Source organism: Pagrus pagrus (assembly GCF_965226575.1).
Source record: "Pagrus pagrus genome assembly, chromosome: 16".
In the NCBI taxonomy this organism is placed as follows: domain Eukaryota; kingdom Metazoa; phylum Chordata; class Actinopteri; order Spariformes; family Sparidae; genus Pagrus; species Pagrus pagrus.
Window position 1 is genome coordinate 16,595,826 of NC_140200.1, and position 22,681 is coordinate 16,618,506.

At 40.1% G+C, this 22,681-nt stretch overlaps 1 protein-coding gene across 2 annotated transcripts; it reads left to right on the forward strand.

Moving 5' to 3' along the window:
• The first annotated feature begins 825 nt into the window (after positions 1-825).
• fntb (farnesyltransferase, CAAX box, subunit beta) lies at positions 826-21,943 on the forward strand. Of its 2 annotated transcripts, none has more exons than XR_014624508.1 (12): positions 826-1,261; positions 2,808-2,872; positions 6,734-6,806; positions 8,199-8,290; positions 11,172-11,318; positions 12,312-12,395; positions 14,421-14,507; positions 14,615-14,744; positions 17,967-18,099; positions 18,623-18,730; positions 18,911-19,025; positions 21,468-21,605. XR_014624508.1 is itself a non-coding variant. In XM_084378207.1 (12 exons), the coding sequence occupies exons 1-12, from the start codon at positions 1,163-1,165 to the stop codon at positions 21,633-21,635; spliced, it is 1,305 nt and encodes a 434-aa protein (XP_084234333.1). In that variant the 5' UTR covers positions 832-1,162; the 3' UTR covers positions 21,636-21,943. The 2 variants fall into 2 exon arrangements, 1 of the variants encoding a protein (XP_084234333.1); XM_084378207.1 differs by having other exon boundaries at positions 832-1,261; positions 18,623-18,734; positions 21,468-21,943.
• The last annotated feature ends 738 nt before the right edge of the window (positions 21,944-22,681 follow it).

Consider the following 22,681-nt stretch of genomic DNA (forward strand, 5'->3'; position numbering starts at 1 on the left):
CCTCTCTTTCTTTTTCTGTGATTTCGCCTGTTTTATCGCTTTTATTCCTTTTACTTGTACTTAATCATATTGACTTTTTGTCTCCTTACATTTTCTGCTCTGCCATGTTGTTTTAACTCACCTTAGACTCAGCTTCCTTGTGTTTGTGCTTATTCTGTTATATCGTTGGGGGAAAAAAAGAACAGGTCATCAGCTAAGTCAATAAGCGATCTACGGCTAGTATACAATGCATACATACATGATTCATATGATATATGTAACTCATCATTTACTTTTACTTTTACTTTTAGTTTTACAAATTCTTGGCATATCTTTGGGCCTCACTACAAGATTGGCCCCCCAAATTAGGTAGGCTAGTGATGAACATTGCATTAAGACCCTCAGTGCTCAGTGGTTGTTAAGAATGTGCTGTGCTTTCGTGAAATTTTGTTGTTTTATGTGAAATCATGTTGTGCTTTGTGAAATGTTGCTAATGTGAAATTGTCTTGTGTTTTCTGAAATGTTTTGTTTTCTGATTATTTTTTTTGTGTGTGAAATGTCATATTAAGAAATGTCATTGTGTTTTCTAAGATGTTCTGTGAGAAGAGTGCAACTTTGTGTCTTAAAGGTCATACGTGCCCATACATGCTTTATAAAATAACATATAGAAAGTGCGTTTTGATGTGATAGCCTTTTTTCCTGAGGAACAATAATGGACTGCATATTTCGAAGCCTAAGTCACACCACTTCCGGTGTCATTTTGTTTTGTTTGCGGCTGACTTGACGCAGATCGAAGGTAGAAATAACGCACGCGGTAGCATTTATTCTTTCGACGTCAGTGATACAACAGCAATGAGGGACTAGAGATGAGATCAAACTAACACACAGACAAACACTCTCATAATCACTCATTAGCACATGTTTTATTGTTAAAGTAGCGTCAAACACTTCTATAAGAGGCTGTGTGTTCGCGTGTCGTCTTTCGCACTACGGTGTATGAAGGAGTTTTGTTCCCTTGGAGACGCCGTAGCGGCGGCTGTGCGCGCAGTTTCCGCCCACCCCGAGCTCAGCAGGAAGCGAGCGGACCACAGTGAAAGTAAGCGAACTATCAAAACAAACCAACTGCACCCACAGCATCGCCTCACTCCTGACACCACTGAAGCTAACGGTCCGTATCATCATCATGGACGGTGTGCCGGCGCCTCTGCGATGCTTCAACGAGTGCCATTCCGCGGAAATGTTCGTGGATGACGGGGTGGTATCGGTGACTTCAGTGGAGCAGGTGAGCGGAGGCACAGATTAGCTCCGTTAGATAATGTGGCTAATGCTAATGCTGCGAGTGGCAGCCCTCCACTCTGGATGGAGACGCGTCTGGAAAAGTGTAATAGAGTTTTAACTGTCTTCAACATTTAATGTTTTTTACTCGTGAACAATCCTACAGATTGTCTGATTAAAAAAAAAAAGAAAGAAACTAGTTCGCGCTCATTAGGTCGCCGTGCTTTAGCTAACCCAAGTGAGCAAACTTTAGCATTAGGTAGCTAGCATTCTACCTTAAATGGATTAGGTATGAATTAACTTAGCTGTTAGCTAAGTAACTTAAACAGTCAGGCCAGAGGAAGGACGGAGTCCATGTGGATTTATTCTACTACTGTTTCCGAAACTCCAACAAATATATACATTGACGTTGGATATCCAACTAAGTGTTTAGTTAAATCGATTCAGGTCCAGTAGAAGCTTATCACAAATATAACGTTACCGGAAGCACCATATATGATTTTATGCTGTATTATATTATATATAGTATTATTATATTAATTTAAGGTGGACAGTGTGTGTTAGTGTGTTAGTTATTGACATTTTAAAAACTCCAGTGTAAATGTGCTGGGGTTGTCTCAACCGCTAATTTGCATCCATCAGCTGATAAAGTACCGAGAAACTGTAGCACAGAACTGCCAAAGCCACACAGGCCATTGTGTAGTTCTTCCAACAGAGAGCATTTGTCAAGTTTATCTGATCTGCTTTGAATACCCACAATGCAATGTAGTGACAGAGTGGCATCACTGAAGAGCAATATATCAGATTACATGCAGCTTCCTGCAAAAGGCTTTATGCTACTCTCTTCACATAAACAGTTGTACTCCCTGACCTAAGACCTGTAAACACACTTTGATGTATACATTTGGTGGAGTTACCCTTTAATAATAAACCGTTAAATCTTTAATTTCAAGCACATTCCCACAAATGTACTCTAAATAGAGGTCGACGGATTATTGGCCCTGGCCGTTTATTGTGGCAGGTATTCAGTATTAGATTTTTCTGTCAGATTGCAGCCAAAATAAACTAATTTAAAAATGTGCTACTTTGGCTCTGATGCAACATCCTCTCACACTAAGAGTTTCATTTTTACTGCAAATGAATATCAGTCCCAAATATCGTTTTTCACTCTCCTGATTTCTAACAATCGGTATTGTTATCAGCCCTGAAAAAAGCCATATTGGTCGACCCCTGACCCTGAGTAATACTAGACTAGAATACCAATAAACGTCGAACGAAATGTGTCGCATTATTTTAGGGGAAGAAAAATGTTCATAAAACACAAAATAAAATGTCACAGAATAAACAATCAAGTGAAACACTAAAAATGTCCCTAACCAATTTTCAGTAGTGTATGTGATGTTTGTACAAACCGTACATCTGCTCTCTATTTGGCTAATGATGATACCCAGCTGATGAAAAGGCTGAGTTTTTTATTGGTATTCTTTAGCTCCTGATGTGCTTCGTAATGACCATTTACACTCTGCTCTGTCCTGTCGTTTCTTTTCCACTAGAAAAAAGTGGAACGCAGCATTGAAGAAGTCATCAGCGTTTACAAGCAAATACACAGCTTACCGCAGTAAGTATCCACATGCTGTAGAAATACTGTGCTTCAACAGTATCTGTGTATTTGTTTATTTATCTAGTTACTTTCCTTGTGCAACCAAAGTTGTATGCCCTCTGAGTGTTATTGTGGGTGGGGGATATTTATAAGTTCAGACATGTTCATCACGTATGTATTTTTTTGGTGAGCAGGGCTACAGCTAACTATTAATTGCATTATCGATTCATCTGCATATTATTTTTTCGCGATTAATATATTAGTCTCTGAAATGTCAAAAAAGCTCATCAGACATCTTAAAATTGCTTCTTTTGTCCAACCAACAGTACAAAGTTTTTCTCAAGTTTTACATTGACAGAGCTTGTTACTTGTTGTTCCTCTTGTCTTTCACACAAAATGTCTTAAAAAAATTATGTGTCTTACAGTAATTTTCACCGTAATTCTTATGTTAGGGTTGTTCCCATTAGGTCCAAGTTGTGTTCCCATCAGTGGTTGTGATACACGACTTAATGCTTACATTAATTCACTGGAAAATCTGCTCCAGGAAATACTCTCTGTCCTACATACATTATTTCTTCAGCTGTCAAAACACAAAAAAGTCTGATTAGATATATGCATTACAAAATACCTGCAGGGAGACACAAACTAGGACTGTTGAAATACATTACATTGTAAAATATCAAGCATAATCAAATATTGTATTGCAGCTGCATCATTTTTTTAATACTTAAAAAAAATAATATTGTGAACGTATTTTTTAGGAGACGTTGAACTGCCTTATCTTTGTGTAAAAGACAGAAAATGACGTTGCCTCTGATCAGACATGACTCTCTGTCAGGTCAGAAATAAGTACAATAATTATGTGAAATCAGGACATTAAATTGGCCTCACCATAGATCAGTATATCATGAAAGCCTTTATGCAGTGTAGAAAATCATTATGTGACCAATAAACTGGACAGAAAATGTGTAGCTGTAGTAATGACAGTTATCTATTCATAGGACTCTCATAATGTTAAATACATGTGCTGCCATTATGAGACATTTACAGGAACACTGCTCATTGGCTGTGGCTGCTTTTGATCACAAACACCTGCTGTGTGCCAACAGAGACTGCTGCACGCGCTGATGTGTGATGGCTGTTATCTGAATGGTGTGTTGATCAGCCCACATACTTTGCTCCTGCTGTCAGCTGTCATCAGTCCGCTCTTAATGGGGTGACTCATTTCATTTCTATGACAACTGTGTGGACCTGAATGTCAGCAACGATGCAGCCAATGTGGAGATACATTTGGTTCCATTACAGAGTAAATGATATCCTTGCATTGAGTAGTCATCGTCTGTTTTCTGTTTGGCTCGGACTCTGCGTTCAACAAATAGGAGGCAAGGTTAGATTTCAACTTTGGTATCGATGTGTTTTGTTTTAATGTTGATACTAGTATGAAACATTTTATATGCCAAATAAGATATTGATTTAAAATCTTTAATATTGGAGTCCACCATGTTTCTACAGTAGCCCAGAGCAGACAAACCAAATACTGGTTCTAGAGAGGGCCCTTTACATTTTAGGGTTTTAGGTTCTCCTTCACGCTTGGAAGGAGAGGGTCAGGAAAAGGGTATTTATTTGGTTGCAATCTGCAACCTCATCACTAGATGTCACTAAATCCTACACACTGGACCGTTTATTCAAATTGTTTCAAAACTGACGTTTTCTTTTAGTAACATGACAGTGGTGGTATGAAGTAGATCGAAGTTATGGGTGAAGAAACAAAGAGGCTATTGTGGCCTTTATTTGAAATGGCAGGTCCATTATTTTATTTTATTTTTTTAAGGTTGTAATATAATTCTGTAGCTTCCCAGTAGTCTTAGCTATGTATTCAAATCTGAACATTCAAATTTTGGATAAAAGTAAATAATGTTTTGGAGTCAAAGTGCTTTTTCCTCAAGCCCTTCTGAAAAGTTTTTCCCATGTGAGATGACATTTTCTGCATGATGATGTCGCTATAAATAAACCCTAGCCCACCTAATGTTCCTCTCCTCTGTGACGGAGAGCTACAGGTCTTTCCCCGACAGGATGAAGCGTATACTTTGGCTGATTTCCCACAAAATTTGGCAACAGGGCACCGTCTCACAGGATTGACTTTGTGCTTTAGAATGTAACCAGTGTCGCACAATCAGAAAATCAAGGTTTTATTTTTCTGATTCACTGCTTTTGTCGTGCTACTGCCGCTCGCTCTCTTAATTCACTCTGTGTCCTGCCCGGCCGCTGCTGCTCTGTCTCTGTCCGTCTCCCTCATTGAGCTGGGGTTTAGGTGCCAATTCTAATAGAGTTTTTACAAACAAAACAGGTCCTGCATAGTATGCCTTCAAATAGAGTTTGATTAAAACATAAGAACAGCATCATTTTCCACCTCCATGCTAACACTTTGTTCTCTTCATGCAGAGTTGATCTTTGAAGTTCTTTCTGCATTACATTCATTAAACTATGTAGATATATTTTCTTCAAATGGCGCCTCCTTGCATGAAGACCTTTACACACTGCCACTAAAAAAAAAACTAAATATGATTTCAGTGGAGAAAATCCTTCCATTTTGTTTTCATGTGACATTTTATTCAGCCTTGAAAAAAGCCTTTGTTTTTAATTGTAGATCCTGATTTCCCTCAGGTTGTAAAACCACCAAATGAGCACAAAAACAACTGAGGGCGTGACCTTGCTGTGTCAGTGGTAGCTACAATGCTTCCCTTTGTGCTCAAGCTAAAAGTCACAAGAGGAAAGTTGCATAATCGGCCAATTATGCTACTAAAACGAAGATGAGACTAATGAAATATAATGGATTTCAAAGCGGATGCCTTTGCACAAACCAAACCCTACAATTTAGATAGAAGTTGGAAGTTTATTATTCAGCTTCAAACATCTGAGTATGTGTTCCCTCTTTTTCAGACTACTCAACTTGAGACTGAGATTATAGGTTTTAATATACCGTAGCCTGCTCCGCTCTCAACATTTAAACAGCCGAGTTGAATACTCGTCTTTATGAACAATACTGTGGTGGGCGGACCGGCTTTTAGCTGCTTAGCATTCGTCCTGTTCTCCCCGCCTGATTGTTGTTGTGTTGAGGAATTGCTGCTGTGAAACTTGGGGCAGCGATCTGTGACTAACCCTGTGTAGGTAGAGTGTAATTACAATCGTCGTGGCAAACACTGCGTGAAAAGGGCAGGCAGTGAATTGGACCGGGTGGGTGGTGATGAGGAGGGAGGGAGTGTCAGCTGTCTTTGACTCACTGACACACATTCATTTGTGTTTGTGTGTTAGAAGCTACAGATGCAGATGAAAGTTGCGCTGCTGTTCCTGTGGAGCACACTGAAATTAAAATGATGAAAGGGAGACTGGAGATCAATATAATGTAATTAGATTGTTTTTTTAAGCGAAACTGTCACACATTGGCTGGTTCCAGCCTCTTGAATATCCAAATGTGTTGCTTTTCTTTGTCATTTATGATCGTAAATGAAAAGTCTTTGGGTTTTTGGACTGTTGGTTGAACAAAAGGAACTATTTGAGATCGTCACTTTGGGCCCTGGGAAACTGGGATGGGCATTTTTCATAATTTTTTTTTTACATTTTAGAGACTAAAAGATTATTAATTTCCAAAAGCACTTACAGACGGGGTCTTGATATTCCTCTTTGTAGTAATTAAAGTTTATTTTTTCATGTGACGTGATCGAGTGTGAAACAAACAGAGAGGTTACTTAAAAAACATTTTTTCCAAGAGCAGCACTTTTACAGAGGAGATTCTTTTAACTGTTTCTTAAATATGTGTTGACATTTTACAGTTGCGTTCAACCTGTTAATCCATCCTTCTGTCCTGTGTTTGGTCTTCAGGCCGACGTTGTTGCGGGAACAACACTACCAATATCTCAAGAAGGGCTTACGTCACTTATCAGATGCTTATGAGGTACGGTATCACACTTCCAGCAAGCAGAAGAACACATGTTGAAACATCTGTTGCGGCCATTTAAAGAAGTATTTCACTGCTGGAAAGATGGCCCTTGCATAAAATTGTCTATGCAGCAGAAAGACATAAATATTTCAATTTGTGCCACATGACCAGAGAAAACAGAGGAAGGGCTTTGGTATTCCCTTTTGCTCAAAGGGGTTAGAAAACATACAACAGCCAGGATGCACTGCACCTAAAATGTGTTTTTCAAAACATTTTAGGTGAGAAAAAAACAAACAGGATACTGGTTCATATTTGTGCATATAGTTATTTCACTCACTTTCATTATTGCAGCTAAACAGTACACTAAAATACTGTATGTTTCTGCGTTATAGTTGAGAAATAGGCAGCACAGTAACAGAATCTTGGTTTGTAGTTTATCACCACTGCCTAGTTTAGACAGTTTGGTCAGAGTTTGGTGAAACGCTGCTCAATTAAGATCTGACTATAGTCTTTGTGTCTGTGGACCAAACCCAACACAATGCAGAACAACAGTCTGTAGTGGATAAACAGCCCTGAAACCCACCAGATGATGTGTTTTTGAGGATTTTTGTAAGTAGGGGCCTCTGGGTGCAGACAAAATGGAGAGAAGTCTACCGTTGTTCATTTGCATAAACTATATAAATAGAAACAATACCAACATTGTAGTGATACAAGCTGGTTTGAAAATATGCAAATGTCCTGTTTAAGTGCATGTGAAACCTAATGACACATATTGTAAAACCTAGAAGTGAAGTTCACCCAGAGGCTGTATTAGTTCCTGTGTGTCAGCTATAACCAGTGTAGACCTGAAGGACAGTCACACTCACTGCCTCTGGACGTGTGTCTGATTGGCTCGCCCTGCTTTAAATAGCAAAACCACTGTACTCACTTTGCAAAAAAATATGCTTGTCTGCTTTCGGGAAGGTCACCTCACCTGTGTGTGTGTTAGCTGTTCTCTACTTTGGAACAAGCATGTGTTTTCTGCCCGGCCTGCAGCTCCCTGTCAGACTGATTTGACTGCAGATTTGATCATTTCTTGGTTTCCTTTGAAGCCGCATTGACTTCAACGGTGCAGCAGTGTTGGAAAGAATTGGCAATGGAAATTCAAAGCTGAGTCACGATATTCTGTTATAAAAACAGTACAAAAGATTGTATTGTATTGTTTTTATCATAAGCACCATCACATGTTTACCAGCTAGTGGTCTGATATTTGTACATGTCAGCTCTGTTATTTTCCTCCTCTCTGTCTGTGTGTCCACTCTTCCTCTGGCCAACTGATCTCACCGGCTCTTTTACTGCTCTAATTGGTCATCTGATGCCCATCTGATCATGTGATGTGTGTGTGTGTGTGTGTCTCTGTGTGAGTAGTGTCTGGATGCTAGCAGACCGTGGCTTTGCTTCTGGATCCTTCACAGTCTGGAGTTACTAGAGGAGCCCATTCCTGCTGCTGTTGCCTCAGAGTGAGTCACGCAAACACACACACACACACACACACTTGGACTCTACAACTAAGCACTACCAAGGGGCATTAATGGAGCCAAATAAAGCCTGTGCGCTGCCAAGGACTTTTTATTATTTATTAGCATTAAATTAGTCTCCTAATTACTGTAGTAGAGCAAATGCTGTTCTAATTCCAAAGTTTGATAGATAATTAACTGTAGCAGGTCTAATTGCAACAGCAGTGGAAGCTGTAGTCGTTCTTTATCGTGTGCTGCAGTACATCTATTAATGCAAAATAATGCAAATGCCCTACACACATGAATTTGTACGACGCAATGTGTTTTTTTTATTTGATTAATTTATGGGCATTCAGCAGTGTTTCACTGTCCACCTGGTGTTAAATTCCCGACATCCCCAAAAACAACTGTATATTACAAATTATATCCAAATAAGATGACAGTCTGGCAAAATAGCCTCGCCTGCTCGCTCACCATTGTATCTGTTAGCATCTTAATGGGATGGAGACATCAGTGTAGCAATGTCTGGCTCCAAACTGGAGAATTTTAGTCTCACGTAGCGGTCAATGGCTGATCATTTTTGACATAAATCATAAATATGTTGCGCATGCAGTGTCGCAAAACGGTCACAAAACATTTGGTGACATTGCTGAAGTCTTACATCATTGCAGAACAGCCAATTCAAATAATAATGTTTGAATTTACATACAAGTTGATTTAATATCAAAAACAACACACGCGATCCTACTTACTACCAGGCTTTGGAGTCGCTCAGTGCAGCATACAACGCTTAATTTAGAACAAGATATTTTGTCAAATCTACTCGCGGACTACGACGGGGCTCTTGCGGACCACACTTGGAGGAAGGCTGGCCTAAAGGAACACACGTTAAACATGCTAAAGTGACAACATTTATTTCCAACAGATCACAAGATGTTAAAGATCCAGTGTGTGGGATTTAGTGACATCTAGCGGTGAGGCTGCAGGTTGCAACCAACTGAATACACCTCATCTCACCAAACCCTATTGTACAGGGTTTCTCAAACCTATTACTCAAGTAACATAACAAATTAAGAAGAAAAGCAAAACTTTCCTGTTTGAGCCAACCTTCTGTGGCCTCTCAAGAAAAAGATTTTTTTCGCTCTTCTCCTGACTGACTGTGGTAAGAGTTTGATTTAGCACCTGGCTCTGCTAGGGATAACACTCTCCTTCTGTTGATCTGATTTGTTGAAGTTAGCCCGTGATAGATGGTGTTGGATGGTTCGTTAAAATTCCAGCTGACAAAATCACTTGTTAAAGGAGCACTATGTAGTTTTGTAGAATACATTTTAATCAGAAAAGAAAGATCTTCATTGACTGATTTTTTTTTTTTTTTGTATTATTCCTAAACAAACTAAATAAACAAACTCTCTGCGTTTTAATGTTGAATAAACAAACTGACCGTAAAGGACAGCACAGTTTCAAACTGTTTTACTTTGTTTATGTGTGGCGGACCCTGCCACCTTTCTAGCTTCAAAACGGTTTTCTGGGGACCTTATTTTCCTCTGAGAACAGCTTGTTTATACAGTTATGGAAAAAATAGCTATTTCTGAGTTTGTATTATTACCTCATTAATATAGTAAATATTAAAATTCTGAGTTTGAATTTCTTCTCCCAAACTACATAGTGCCCTTTTTAAATACAATATTACAAAGAACATTGTCTTCTCTCCCAGACTCTAAAAATAAAGTCTGGCACTACAACTCAACTCAAGTTTTTTTTTTTTCAAATAATCCAAACTGAATAAATCCACAGAGACAGACAAAATGATTTAACTGCACATGCCTAGAAAACTGCTTATTCTCCTCCATTTTTCCTGTATAGCATTGAAACCAGTCAGTCATTTATTTCCCTTATTGTTTCCACATCAGCAACAATTAACCTTGATTTGTATCTGTAATCAAACACCGCACTAATCAATAATCATGATGTTGATGCAAAAAGCAGTGAAATAACGTTTAAACTCAAATGATCCTGACCAATCAACGAGTCTGATGGAAGTATTGCGGAGAATAGGCAGGTGTATTATGTTCGTGCAGCTGTAACTTCAGACAGTGTTGCTCTTATCGTCACCAAAATGCCACTCGATTAAATTACTGCCAGTCCAAAGTAACGCTGCAAACCCCGTAGCGAGTGGCAATGCCAGACTGCCAACCCACACTCTCATTATTACTGCGAGGGGTGCCAACTCACCGGCTGGCACTGCCCAGCGCCAGTGTGACGCTCGCACACGCACACACACACACACACGCACACACACACACACACACACACACACACACACACACACACAAGGCCCTTCAAGGATTTCTAACAATGCAACCTACAGCAGATTGCTCTCTCTGTCCCATGAAGTGTACACTGTTCTCAGGTCAGTATTGGCACCGGACCGGTTGGCCAAAGTTAATGTAGGTTTCTCTTCCAACTCAGTTGGCTTGAGTCACGCTCGCAGTTTTGTGATTTCTCTCCATGGCGGAGGATGAAGAGGACGTTGATGTGAGAAGCAGCTTTGTGCACGAAGGATGGAAAAGAACGGAAGCTGTGGTTGAGGAGGTCTCAGCTCGGTGCCACATCAGCAAGATGTCTGAGCCAGTGGTGCTCACTTTACAGCCTGCTGACTGTAGCTCTGAAATGCAGATGATTTGGTGGATTACGATTTCTGCTCTTGTTTGTGTGTAATGTGTAAGAGAATTGGTTTGTCCGAGTGAGGTTATTGGAAGAAAAGCGCTTGCATTTGTTTTAGTACACACTCCCACTGAAATCTGTCCTGTACAACCTCTGTGAGAAACTGAACTACAATTAAACATTGCATTGGGAATAACTCCTTTTTTTCCCCCCTCAACAGTGTGTGTCAGTTTCTGGCTCGCTGTCAGAGCCCAACGGGGGGTTTTGCTGGAGGACCAGGACAACACGCCCACCTCGCACCTACCTATGCTGCTGTCAACGCCCTCTGCATCATCGGCACAGAAGAAGCCTATAATGTTATAGACAGGTACGGTCTCTGTCTTGGACTACACAGAGTATAACTGTGGTGGTAAAACAAGATGATAACCACCTTTGTGTAACATTTCCTTTGTCAGGTGTAGTGAAGCCTGATAATGAGCGGATTTTGAACATACTGTGTAGTACAGACCTCCGGCTAACCCTAACCCAGCATCGATAATTCTGATTAAAACATACAAAGTTAATACGAACAGCTGGTAAAATAAATAGAGTGACTGCATACATTGATTGCTTTGGGTATAAAGGAATGCTGTAGACTTTATTGTTCACAGATGCATTTCCAGTAACAATTTAGATGAGGATAAAGGCTAGACAAGATGTTTGGTTCGTGTACCTTGAACGTGCTTGAAAAGTGCTTCAATTTTACTCTCAAAAAGATGTACGACTTCTGTTTTTAAAGCTGCACTCTCAACTTTAGCATAGTGTTCAGTGGCATAGAAAGACAGCTTTGATGTAGAGTGAACATTTTGTCCTCAGCAGTATTTTGAATCTACAAAACTCGAGACATTTTATCTTTTTTATAACTCAAGTCTCAAAAAAATCCCTTCAGATGCCAAGATCAGCAGTTTGTCATGGTGACATTGTCAGAGAGAGATAACTCAGGGTTAAACAATTTGCTATAGATGGTAGAATAAGAACAGCGCCTTGTGCTGTCTGAGTGAAAAAGATTTAGATTATAAAGTAGCTTAAACGAGCTTTTTTCCGTTGCATCAGTTTTAGGGAATAAAGTAATTATGAGCTGTGAAAGCTTTTAATCAGCTGAGCATTTAGAGTTAATATTTACATGATGTTTTAATCCTCAGTCCTGTGTTTATTCTGCATAGGGTTGAAGCTATAAATGTCTGTGTTGACTTTTTATCACTGCTTAATTAAATTTGAACCGTTCCCCCTCCCCCGTTCTTTCTCTCGCCTTATCTCCTTCCCTCAATCCATATCCTCTGCTCTCCTGCTCCTCTTCTCACCATATGTATCTGCTCTCCAGGGAGAAGCTGTTAGATTTCCTATGGTCAGTGAAGCAGCCAGACGGCTCGTTCGTGATGCACGTCGGAGGGGAAGTGGATGTCAGGTGAGAACCGGGAGAAGATGCTGCGTGCAGTGTGTGGCATTTGGTTTGTCGGCACCACACAATGAGATCCATAAAGCAACAAGATGAAAAACGCACATCACAGTTTCAATTAAGAGCATATTCGGTGTCTGCAGTGTTATTCATTATTGTGTATTTGTTGTGTGACAGATACATTTTAGTCGTTTCACCAAATAAGTGGGACATTTCTAAAAACGAGGCCTCTTTTTATCTCCCCTTTGTATTTTTTTGCTCTTTTTGTTCCCTTTCAGTGTTGATGGAAGAGAAATACCCACATCTCTCTTGCATAAGAGTGAATTCATTTTTTTGAGTTTCTCTGCGCGTGTGTGCGTGTCAGGTTTTCTCTCTTTGAATCTGCTATGTGGAGCAGCAGGGTTTTAATAAGCAGCTTTGAGGTATCGTCTCCTCTTTCAACAAAGAACCAAAAAAAGTCAAAGTAACTTTCTCGCTCTCAGAGGAGGCTGTTCTCAGTTGCCAACCAATTAATGTTCCAGCATCGTTATGTTTTATTAAACTCTTTTCCTCTCGCACGGGTGTGCTTATCTGTCGCTGTCCTGTGAACACCTCGCATCTCCAAAATGTCAACTGAACAGCCGTGTATTAATTCCTGATGTAATCCAGTGGATTTTTAAACGGGTTTATTGGCCTTAAGAAGCAAAAGGATTTGCTTTAACCCACTTTTCGTTTAGGATAAGTCTGGTGATATTCAATATTTTATTACCGTCAACAAATCCCTTGAAAAGACCAAAACTAACAATGAACTTATCCGACTAAAGCCGTCTGTTCCGTAGACCTATATTATCCATTAACACATGTTCCTTCATTGGCATGAACACGGCCATTGATGTGAGTCAGTCACACATACACCATCCTGCTGCTGCCAATACTCACCAGAGCAGTAAATGTGGATTAATCTGCAGCTAAAAATAGTGCATTTGTGCAGTCGGGGCTATTTACTCTTGTTTGAATCATGTTTGCTAAAGTGCCAAGCTGTTTTTGTAAAGAACTAAGCCTTAGAAAATGGAAAAAATTGTGGCCCCTGTTTTTAAAACATACATTTTCAGTATGAACAAATGGACTGAGTGCCACAAACAGGGTATGTAATATATTATAACATACACATAACATAGGTACACATGTTTACCATTTACTAGGCCCTTATTAGCATGAGTATTAGTAAGACCTATAAGATAACAGCTAATTTCACATAATATATTTTAAAGATGAGTCAATATCCTGTAGTTTATGCCCAACTGAGGGTGAAAAAGACTTATGATGGAGTGAGCAAAGACGATTTAATGTTCCAATGCTCTAATACGATTTGTCTTGTAGATTGTAGACCATCTTCTTCGTCTTTGTCTTCTTCTTCTTCTTTCTTCTTCTACCAACCTTAAAGGTCCACACCGCCATCTACTGCATTCTGTTACAAACCATATTTATGAAGTATTATTGAGGTAGAATATCTAGAGCTTATGGAGGGAAACTCTTAATGGTCCAGCAGTAGTAGAAAGTGGTCCTGCATTATTAAGTGTTTTAACATGACCAATAAAGCGCCAATATGCCACTAATATGTATGTTAATGAGCGACTACTTAACTGTTTCTGCCCTTAGCATGCGCATGTTCAGCACCACTCATGTTCAGTGTAATGATGATATGTCACTCAGACATGTCAGGCTTTGGCTGCACAGGTGATACTTGTTAGTGGGGTAACTCACTGCTGTTTCTGCTCTCTTTAGGGGAACTTGTTGATAATAATGATAAAGATAAATTAGTATGAGCCTCATACTAAGTCCAAGGTTCAAAGCTTTACAGTCTTTTAACAGCAGAGTAAATCTAAAGACAAAAAAGCCCTGACGAGCACTTCACAGTGTGACAGGCTAAAACACTAACTGGATGTTTATATTTGGTGTGCTGGCAGTCTAAAAATACGATGCTTTGGAAGATATCATGCAAGTGTAGGAGGAGACTTCCTGCTCGCCCACATCTGTGTTTTTTCCTTTTTATAGGAGCGCATATTGTGCAGCTTCTGTTGCATCGCTCACAAACATCCTCACACCAAAGCTGTTTGAGGACACGACCAACTGGATCCTCAGGTGCAACCCACCACCACCACCACTCTTATCGATTTAAGACCGTTTTGTGCCTCCATTTGTCCATAAACCAGAGAGTTTGTTTTATTGACCGTTTCCTCTGTCTCCAGCTGTCAGAACTGGGAGGGCGGCCTGAGCGGGGTGCCAGGTTTGGAGGCCCACGGTGGCTACACTTTCTGTGGCACAGCCGCCCTCGTCATCCTGGGGAAAGAACATATGCTGGATCTCAAAGCCTTGCTGGTGAGAAACCCTCATCTGACATTTTCACAATAACGGGCCCATTTCTCAGTTATTCAAAGAAAACAAAAAAAAGTACGAGAGTAACATAAAACACCCCCCCGCTCAGAATAACCTGAGGTTCAACTTGGGCTCGAGTTTAAGGACAAAGAAGATGCTATCAGCGTCGGTCACAACAGAGCCTTTGTGCTGGAGCAATATCCCTTTTATAGGCTGCTGAAGGGCCAAGCGGAAACACACGGCTGTGATAAAATAAGAATCAAATGTTGTAACCCAGAGCGAGATTTCATAAAGTCAAAGGTCTGATGATGTCTGTTGAAGACGCATGTTGGTACCAAATATCACAGTTTTTCTTTTTGCTTATTTTGTTGTTCATCAGTTTCCTTGAATTTGTTTTCAGCAACAGTTTCTGTCTCACAGAATCATTTTCAGGTGCAGCTCTGAGCGATACCGTGACATTTTTTCATTTTAGTTCTTTATGACACCACCCGGCTCAGTCTTCTGTCGTTTGACTTCTTCCACAGACATAACGGGTCAGAACATCAGCCTTGGGGCTTTAGTGTGGTTAGAGCTAAAGAGATGTGTTCAAGGACTCAAGGACTGCAGCAAAATAGATGAAACAACTTTTTCTCATATCTGTGGTGCTGTTTATTCACCAAGATTGTTCTGGTGCGAGTTGCCAAGTTTTGGAGGTATCTGCCGTAGAGATGTGTGTAGTGCCAGAAAATACACTTGAGAGATTAGATTTGCAACGCTAATCAATCGTCAGCTTTGAATTATTATTATAGGTTTGATTAATATTTGAAGAAAGAAAAGTCAGTATTCTCTGAATCCAGCCTCTTAATTGTGAATATATTTTGGTTTCTTTCCTCCTCTATGACAGTTAACTGGATATATTTGGGTTGTGAACAAAACAAGACATTTGAGATCGTCATCTTGGGCATTTTCTGACATTTTGTCCATGAGTTTCCTGGGTGGGTTACTGGGGATATGAATATAGGTGATACTTCTGGTGCTGGTAGAACTAGTGTGACAAAATATCATAACTGGTGCACTGGCTGCACTTTCAAGGCTTTAGAAGCGTAAGCTAAGTAGGCTAACAATAATAATAGTGTTAATAATATACACACGATTAAGTCGCTACCTTCATAAATGATTAATACGCTGTACCAATTTCTCTAAAAAAGAGGATTAGCGACCATGGAAAACAGTGTATAAATAGCACTAAGTCTCTGGAATTGCCTCTTTACTTTCTCTCTGAGCTTCAGGTCATCTGGAGAAGAAGAGATGGTGTGTGTCTCCAGCAGGCCTCCCTGCAGCATTTCTTTGACCTGTTATTTAAAGGAGAAACAAGTGTTCAGAGTCTGTTAGGCAACGTTTATAGTCATCACTCAGGATAGAGAAACACTTTATATTCAAAGTATCAAGGATGTAAAATGCTCCTCCGGCAACTGCCGTCATACCGTCACTATCATCCAGCATCTATTCAAATTCTGTGTTCATAAAGTCACATTTGCATGTGAAAACCAGTTTCTGTATATGCTAGTAGGCCGGTAAAACATCCCTCCTTCTTTAAACAACCGCACAGCCAAAGTTTCCCGTGTCCCTGTGTGTACCCTGGAGAACCTCTGCAAATATAGACTTCTGTCTGGGGGGGTGGAGGTGACAGGACGGTCTTCTGTGGTTCAGTTAAAGTTGGAAGTTGACACCAGGTCGAGAATATCCACAGCAGCAGGACTCACCTGCTGCACACTATCGCCTCTGTTCAGCTACCTGTCAGAGCAGTCGACACAAGTCCAATACTCACTTTCCATCTGCCGCTGATCGACATGTTTCACCATTTTCTGACATTTTACGGACCAAACAACAAATTGATTAATCAAGAAATAATCAATAGATGAACATAATCAACAATGAAAATAATCGTTTTCCTAATTTGCTGTCTTTTCTCCGTTTTATAGCATTTTAAATGAAATGTCTTTGGACCAAACGAGACATTTGAAGATGTTACCGTGGGGTTATGAAAAGCCCTGGCTTTCAAAGCAAGTGGACGCTAAAAATGTCTGTATTATAAGACACAACGATAAAGGATTTACAGTTTAGTTCTTTCTATTGAACAACCATTTTGTTTCCTGAACATTATGCGGTATTTGAGTGGGTGTGAACAAAAATGGCTTTTATGAAGTTGTCCTTTCTCGAGCGATGGAGGATGAGTCACACGCTATGAAACAGCCCCAGTTTTCATCCCCGAGAGAATGAGTTAATCAACATTCAGAAAAGATCCACGTTGCTGGCAGCGCTCAGATTTATGTGGCCTTGTTGTATTTATTACTCCGTATTGCTGAGGCTCCATATTCAAGGACGACAATTAACAATCCAGTGAAGAGCAGAGACATTTGTACAAACAAGTGAAGACAATGACGGCTTTTTAGAAAGCGCTGCCTGTCAGGTGCAGAGAAACTGTTTCCCACAGTGCAGCCTGGTCAATGACTGATCAGTCTGTCTGTCCTAATTAAATACAGACTCTCAGCAGCAGCACGCATGAAGCAGTTATCATGTAGATTTACTGATCAAAGATCTCGGTTCACGTCACATGACGGATCAGATTTCCTTCACGAGGAAAGAATGTCCTCGAACATTTGTGAAATAGTGATGGTTAAAGTCTCTCTACCATTTAAAACTTAGTCATTCTTACTCACATTGAACATGATGCACACTTATCAGCATGTTTCCTTTGTTTTTCCTTCTTCACTGGCTGACATTAACCCCTGAGCTAACACTAATAAGATAAACACTGTCCTCCCTCTTCCTCTGACAGATCAGACCCCAGCTGGTGTTAAACCCAATATTCCATAATTACTCAATCCAAGTCATCTACACTGGATCCGCACCAATTAACGGTTTCCATGGCAATGATATTGCAAATTCCCTCCCATTTTGACAATTTTAAGACGCCGCTTTCCTTCATTTCTTCTCCTGCGTCTCTGCCTCTGGTCCTGTGAGACCCTGAGGGGGTTTCAGAACTGCTCTGTCGCTGAGGAGGGTTTAACATCCTCCTTCTAATTAAAATCTAAACTGTGATGCCCTGTATGTCGTGTCAATGTTTCCTCACGGTATAGAAAGTGGTGTTGAATATTGATATTTTTCGAGGTATTGTGTCGCGGTTAGAAATTCCAGCACGGTGACAACACTAATGTGTGCTAAATGTGCGTTTGTCCTCCTCAGCGGTGGGTGGTCAGCAGACAGATGCGATTCGAAGGAGGCTTCCAGGGCCGCTGTAACAAACTGGTGGACGGCTGCTACTCTTTCTGGCAGGCTGGACTCCTGCCTCTACTCCACAGAGCCTTATTCAAAGAAGGTACTGTATCTTCAGTCATAGTAAAGGCCTGAGGTCAGGCATGTTGTCTAACGAAGTTTTCTTCATGAGTTGTAAAAACTGACCAGTTGGTGCACTTTTTTTTTCTACACAAAACTCCGATCACTGCTGTTTTTCTTACCCTTTTCTCTCTTGAAAGTTCACTTGGTATCATTTTTCTCCACTTACATGTGAGAAATTTCTTCAGCTTATGTCCTCGTGCATTTTAAAGCTCAATTTGCAGTTAACAAGACCTTCAAGCAGCGCTCAGAAAATGCATCATGCAATAAAAAGTAAAGAGAAACATGGGAGCAGAATTGCAACCTACCTTTTGTTTTTTTATTTAGTTTTTTCAGGAATACAAAAAATCAATCAATGGCTTCTCCCTCAAAACTACATAATGCACCTTTAACCTAGACTAGACTAGTATTTCTGGTGCCAACTAGCGAGAGTAGCAACCTTCAATCGACAAGAAAACAATGAGTCTTAAATGAGAGTTTTGAGTTTGACTGGACTGTTTGTGCAGGAGAGTCGGAGCTGAGCCGGCAGCGGTGGATGTTTGAGCAGCAGGCCTTGCAGGAGTACATCCTCCTGTGCTGTCAGAACCCAACAGGGGGCCTCCTGGATAAGCCTGGCAAGTCAGTTCCACACCATCTGGACACACTCTCTCACACACACACACACACACACACACACACACACACACACGTACATCACCCCACACATCAAGGCTGGCACACTCTACACAATCAAGTGTGATTCACTTTGCTGTACTCGTGCACATGAGTGTCTCGTGTTGTGTGTTCGTGTCCAGATCCAGAGATTTCTACCACACGTGTTACTGCCTGAGCGGCCTCTCCATCGCACAGCACTTTGGAAACATGGACCTCCATCATGAGATGATCCTCGGCAGGGAGGAGAACAGATTGGTAAGGGAAGACGGGTGGATTAATTAAAAAATGGATTACTACTCAGTAGTGTCTCCTAAAAGATGAGCATGACTCCTAAATGTGTTGTTTACTTTGCTACCAAACGCCACGATGGATCGGTTTTGATGGTTTAATTGGTGTTAGAGCGTCTACAGCAGTAATGTTTATCTGCAGGTCCTTGAAAATGAAAAGAAAAAAATTAAAGTAAATGAAATTAACTGAGCGCCTTTTTAAAAAAAGTCTCATCTTGGCTCATTTTGCCTCTGATGCACTTGAAGCCTTTAATGTTTCCACCATGTGGTAAATTATTAAACTGCCGGCTTCTTTTAATCTGCTAGTTTGCAGAAACATTTGCTGTGAATTCAGACAGTCAAGTGAGGAGGACGCTGTTCTTCATTCCTGCTCCTTTAAATGCATCACATGCTTTTATATCTTCAGCGTGACGGTCGAAGCTTTTATTTCCTGATCTCGTCTCACTTTGATGCAGATATAAAAGGAGAAGCAGTGACTGTTTGGTGGAGTTAAAGCAATCAAGATGTGGTTTTACTTAAAGATGTCAGTGACGGCGGCCGTGGTGTTGCTACTATTTCCTGTTTCCTGTTGTATTACTCACACTGACAGCTGGTTACAGTAAATCTGCCCATTGTGTCACGCATTTGCATATCACCTCTTCGCAGTGATGGAAGTACATTCAAGTACATGTTTGACGTACTTCCTTTTTCTACTACTTTAAACTTCCACTCCACTAAGTTTTGGAGTACTTTTTACCACATCTATCTGATAACTTTAGTTACTTTGCAGATTGCATGTTGCATCAGAGGCAAAGCGGCTTCATTTTATTTTATTGGCAAACAGTTTAAAGAAACACTGATACCGAAAAATGTGGAATATCGTATTCGATAACGAGCCAGTAAAACAACTGGTCGACCTACAGTATGCAGTATATACATACATTTAATTATATATCATTTACTTTTACTTCAGTACTATTCGTATGGGTGACTTTCACGTTTATTAAAGTCATATTTTTACATGATATCTTTAAGTATGACTTTTGAGTACCTTTTAAGCTTCAACACTGCCCCTGAGGTTATAATATATAATTCAGCAGCCAGCCAGTCACCCAACAGTGGGTTTGTTTTATGTATCTCTGTATGCAGGAGGTCAGAATCTAGGACTATTTTTATTTTTTTAAACAGAGGTAAGGATATAAATGATTAATTGATTAATCTGCGTTTTTATCTAATCAAAAATGTTGACAGGGAGGTACAAATGCATCAAGTATCCTGTTACAATTTTCAATGCTTGCTGATCCGATATTTCAAAATAAAATACAAAATACTGCTATGAGGAAAATGTATATTACAACATTTATAACAAAAATATCTAAATGCAATTTAGAGAAAACATGAATAAATCCATAAAATAGATATAAAACAAGAATATGTTCTCTTTTTTTGAGACATCATCAGTTAGATGTTGATTCAACTCTGGAAATTCCCGAGGCGTCATTTGTGGCCGTGTTGTGTTAGATTGAATTGCACTGTTTTCTCTGCCACCACAAGCTAGAGCTGACGAAATACAGAAGATTTTGGGGGGGGGGATTTTTCCAAGATACAACGTCCACTTAAACTCAACAAAACACAGCAAAGTGAAGACAAACCAAACAAAAATAAATACAAAGACAGCGTGCATTTAAATCACACTTCAAACAGATAAGCTCAACTCAATCTCAATATGTCATATCTGGCCAACACAAATGAAATTTGTTGCATATGCATTAACATGTGCATACATCTTATACAACAATCCTTTACAAGTTCATGACCAATCAATTAATTTTACTCTATGTGGCGTTATTGCCTTCTGGGAAAAAATAAAAATGTAAAACAAACCGTAGCCAGAATTCTTGAGCCAAGTTTAAGTACAAAGGTTTCGTTTTTATGAACTCAGTGCCAGTTAAATATCTCCCCTTATTGTTTCAAATTGAGTTAGTTTGTTCTTTTTAATAGCTATCATCTTTTCCATGTTCAAATAATACACATTTCTTCTTTCTTGGGGATTTCCAGTATCAGTTTCTTTAATACAATGAATGAAAAAAGAGTAATCCAACTGCGTGGATACTTTACTGTATCCTCCAACATATCTCAAATATACTAATTGATGAATTTGTGTGCCTCAATTTTATGTTTTTGGTTTCAGAAATACTGTTTGATAAAGATGGAAAATGCATTTCGGATACATTTAAATACAGTGCAGAAGTGTTAAAAGAAATGGATTCTTTCACTCTGAAGAAATCAATGAAGAGTCTCTGTGGACAGTGGAGTCAGGTTACAGTGTACTGTAATTGTTAAGACATACAGAATAGGTAAAAGTGAAACTGTATAGGAGTTAGATAAAGCTGTGATGCTGCTTCAAATGACTTCTTGTCCTCTTCTTTAGGCTCCAACTCATCCAGTTTACAACATCTGTCCAGAGAAGGTGGCTCAGGCACTGCAGCACTTCCTCCGGCTGCCTGTCCCCGACGTCAAGAAGCAGCCCGCTGCCTCTGCTGACGACAGACTGGAGAATCCCGCCTCCGCCTCCGGATCGGCAGACCATCAGTCCTAGTTAGTCCTCAGTGGAGACGTCACTGCGCGTGAACCTGCCAACTCTGGGAAAAGGACTCGAACCAGCAAACAGCGGTCAGGTCTGATGTAGACGAGCCCGAGAAGCGTTCGGAGGGTCGACCCTCAGTAGAAACGAGGGCTGGAGTTTAGGAGCAGTTTCTCCGAGTTAAAGGTCGACAGTCGTGTGTGGACAGCTTCGCATTCAGCTGAGTTTTTGCTTGCAATGCCTCTTGTTTTCATTCTCTGAAATAAAAGTGAAACTTTCTAAAGTAACAGTATGACGGAAGTTAATAAAACATTTTATAATGGTGTTGTGAGATGCTTTATAGCTATTTAATGACTGGTACACATTTCAGATGAATCATTGCTTGAATAGGTTCTGCTAAATAAAAAAAATCTACATAATTACTGGTATGTCCAGAAAACCCTGCACTGTAGCCTCTTACCATGACCGGTTGTAAAACATTCAGTGGAATTGTACTTAGCCGGTACTTAAAGTGCTGTAAGGAAATTGTGAAACTCCTCTGTGGACATTAATGGATTAAATGCCGCTGTTACTCTCCAGAGGAATTTCTTTGACATAACCGCTCCATTGAAATGAAACTTCAGTAAATATAAAAATTAAATCAGTAAATAATTGGTCATGAAACGGACTCGTGACTTCAGTATTTCTTAGATCCGCACTCTGCTCCTGCCTGAAAGCAGGAAATGAAGGACAATAAAACAAAAATCAGAAAAGACACAGTGTTCAGACTGAAAGTAGGCTGGCCGTTGCTCAGACGAAAACATCAGCTGGCCCAGTTTCTTGCCTCTAAATGGTTAAAAACCACCGGTGTAAGGGGCGAATTGTCACATGAAAGTACATTATGCCCTCAGTCGTTTTCTACACCTGCCTGCATCAGTGGAAACCAGAAAAACCTGTAGTCTTGTTTGTCTGCTGCACCACAAATCGCACATCCAGTCCTGAAAGCTCCTCTGCTGCAGTCAGAGAGGAGGAAGGTGACTGGAAATGTTGGTGTGGCGGCCAAATAAACGACAGGGAGCATG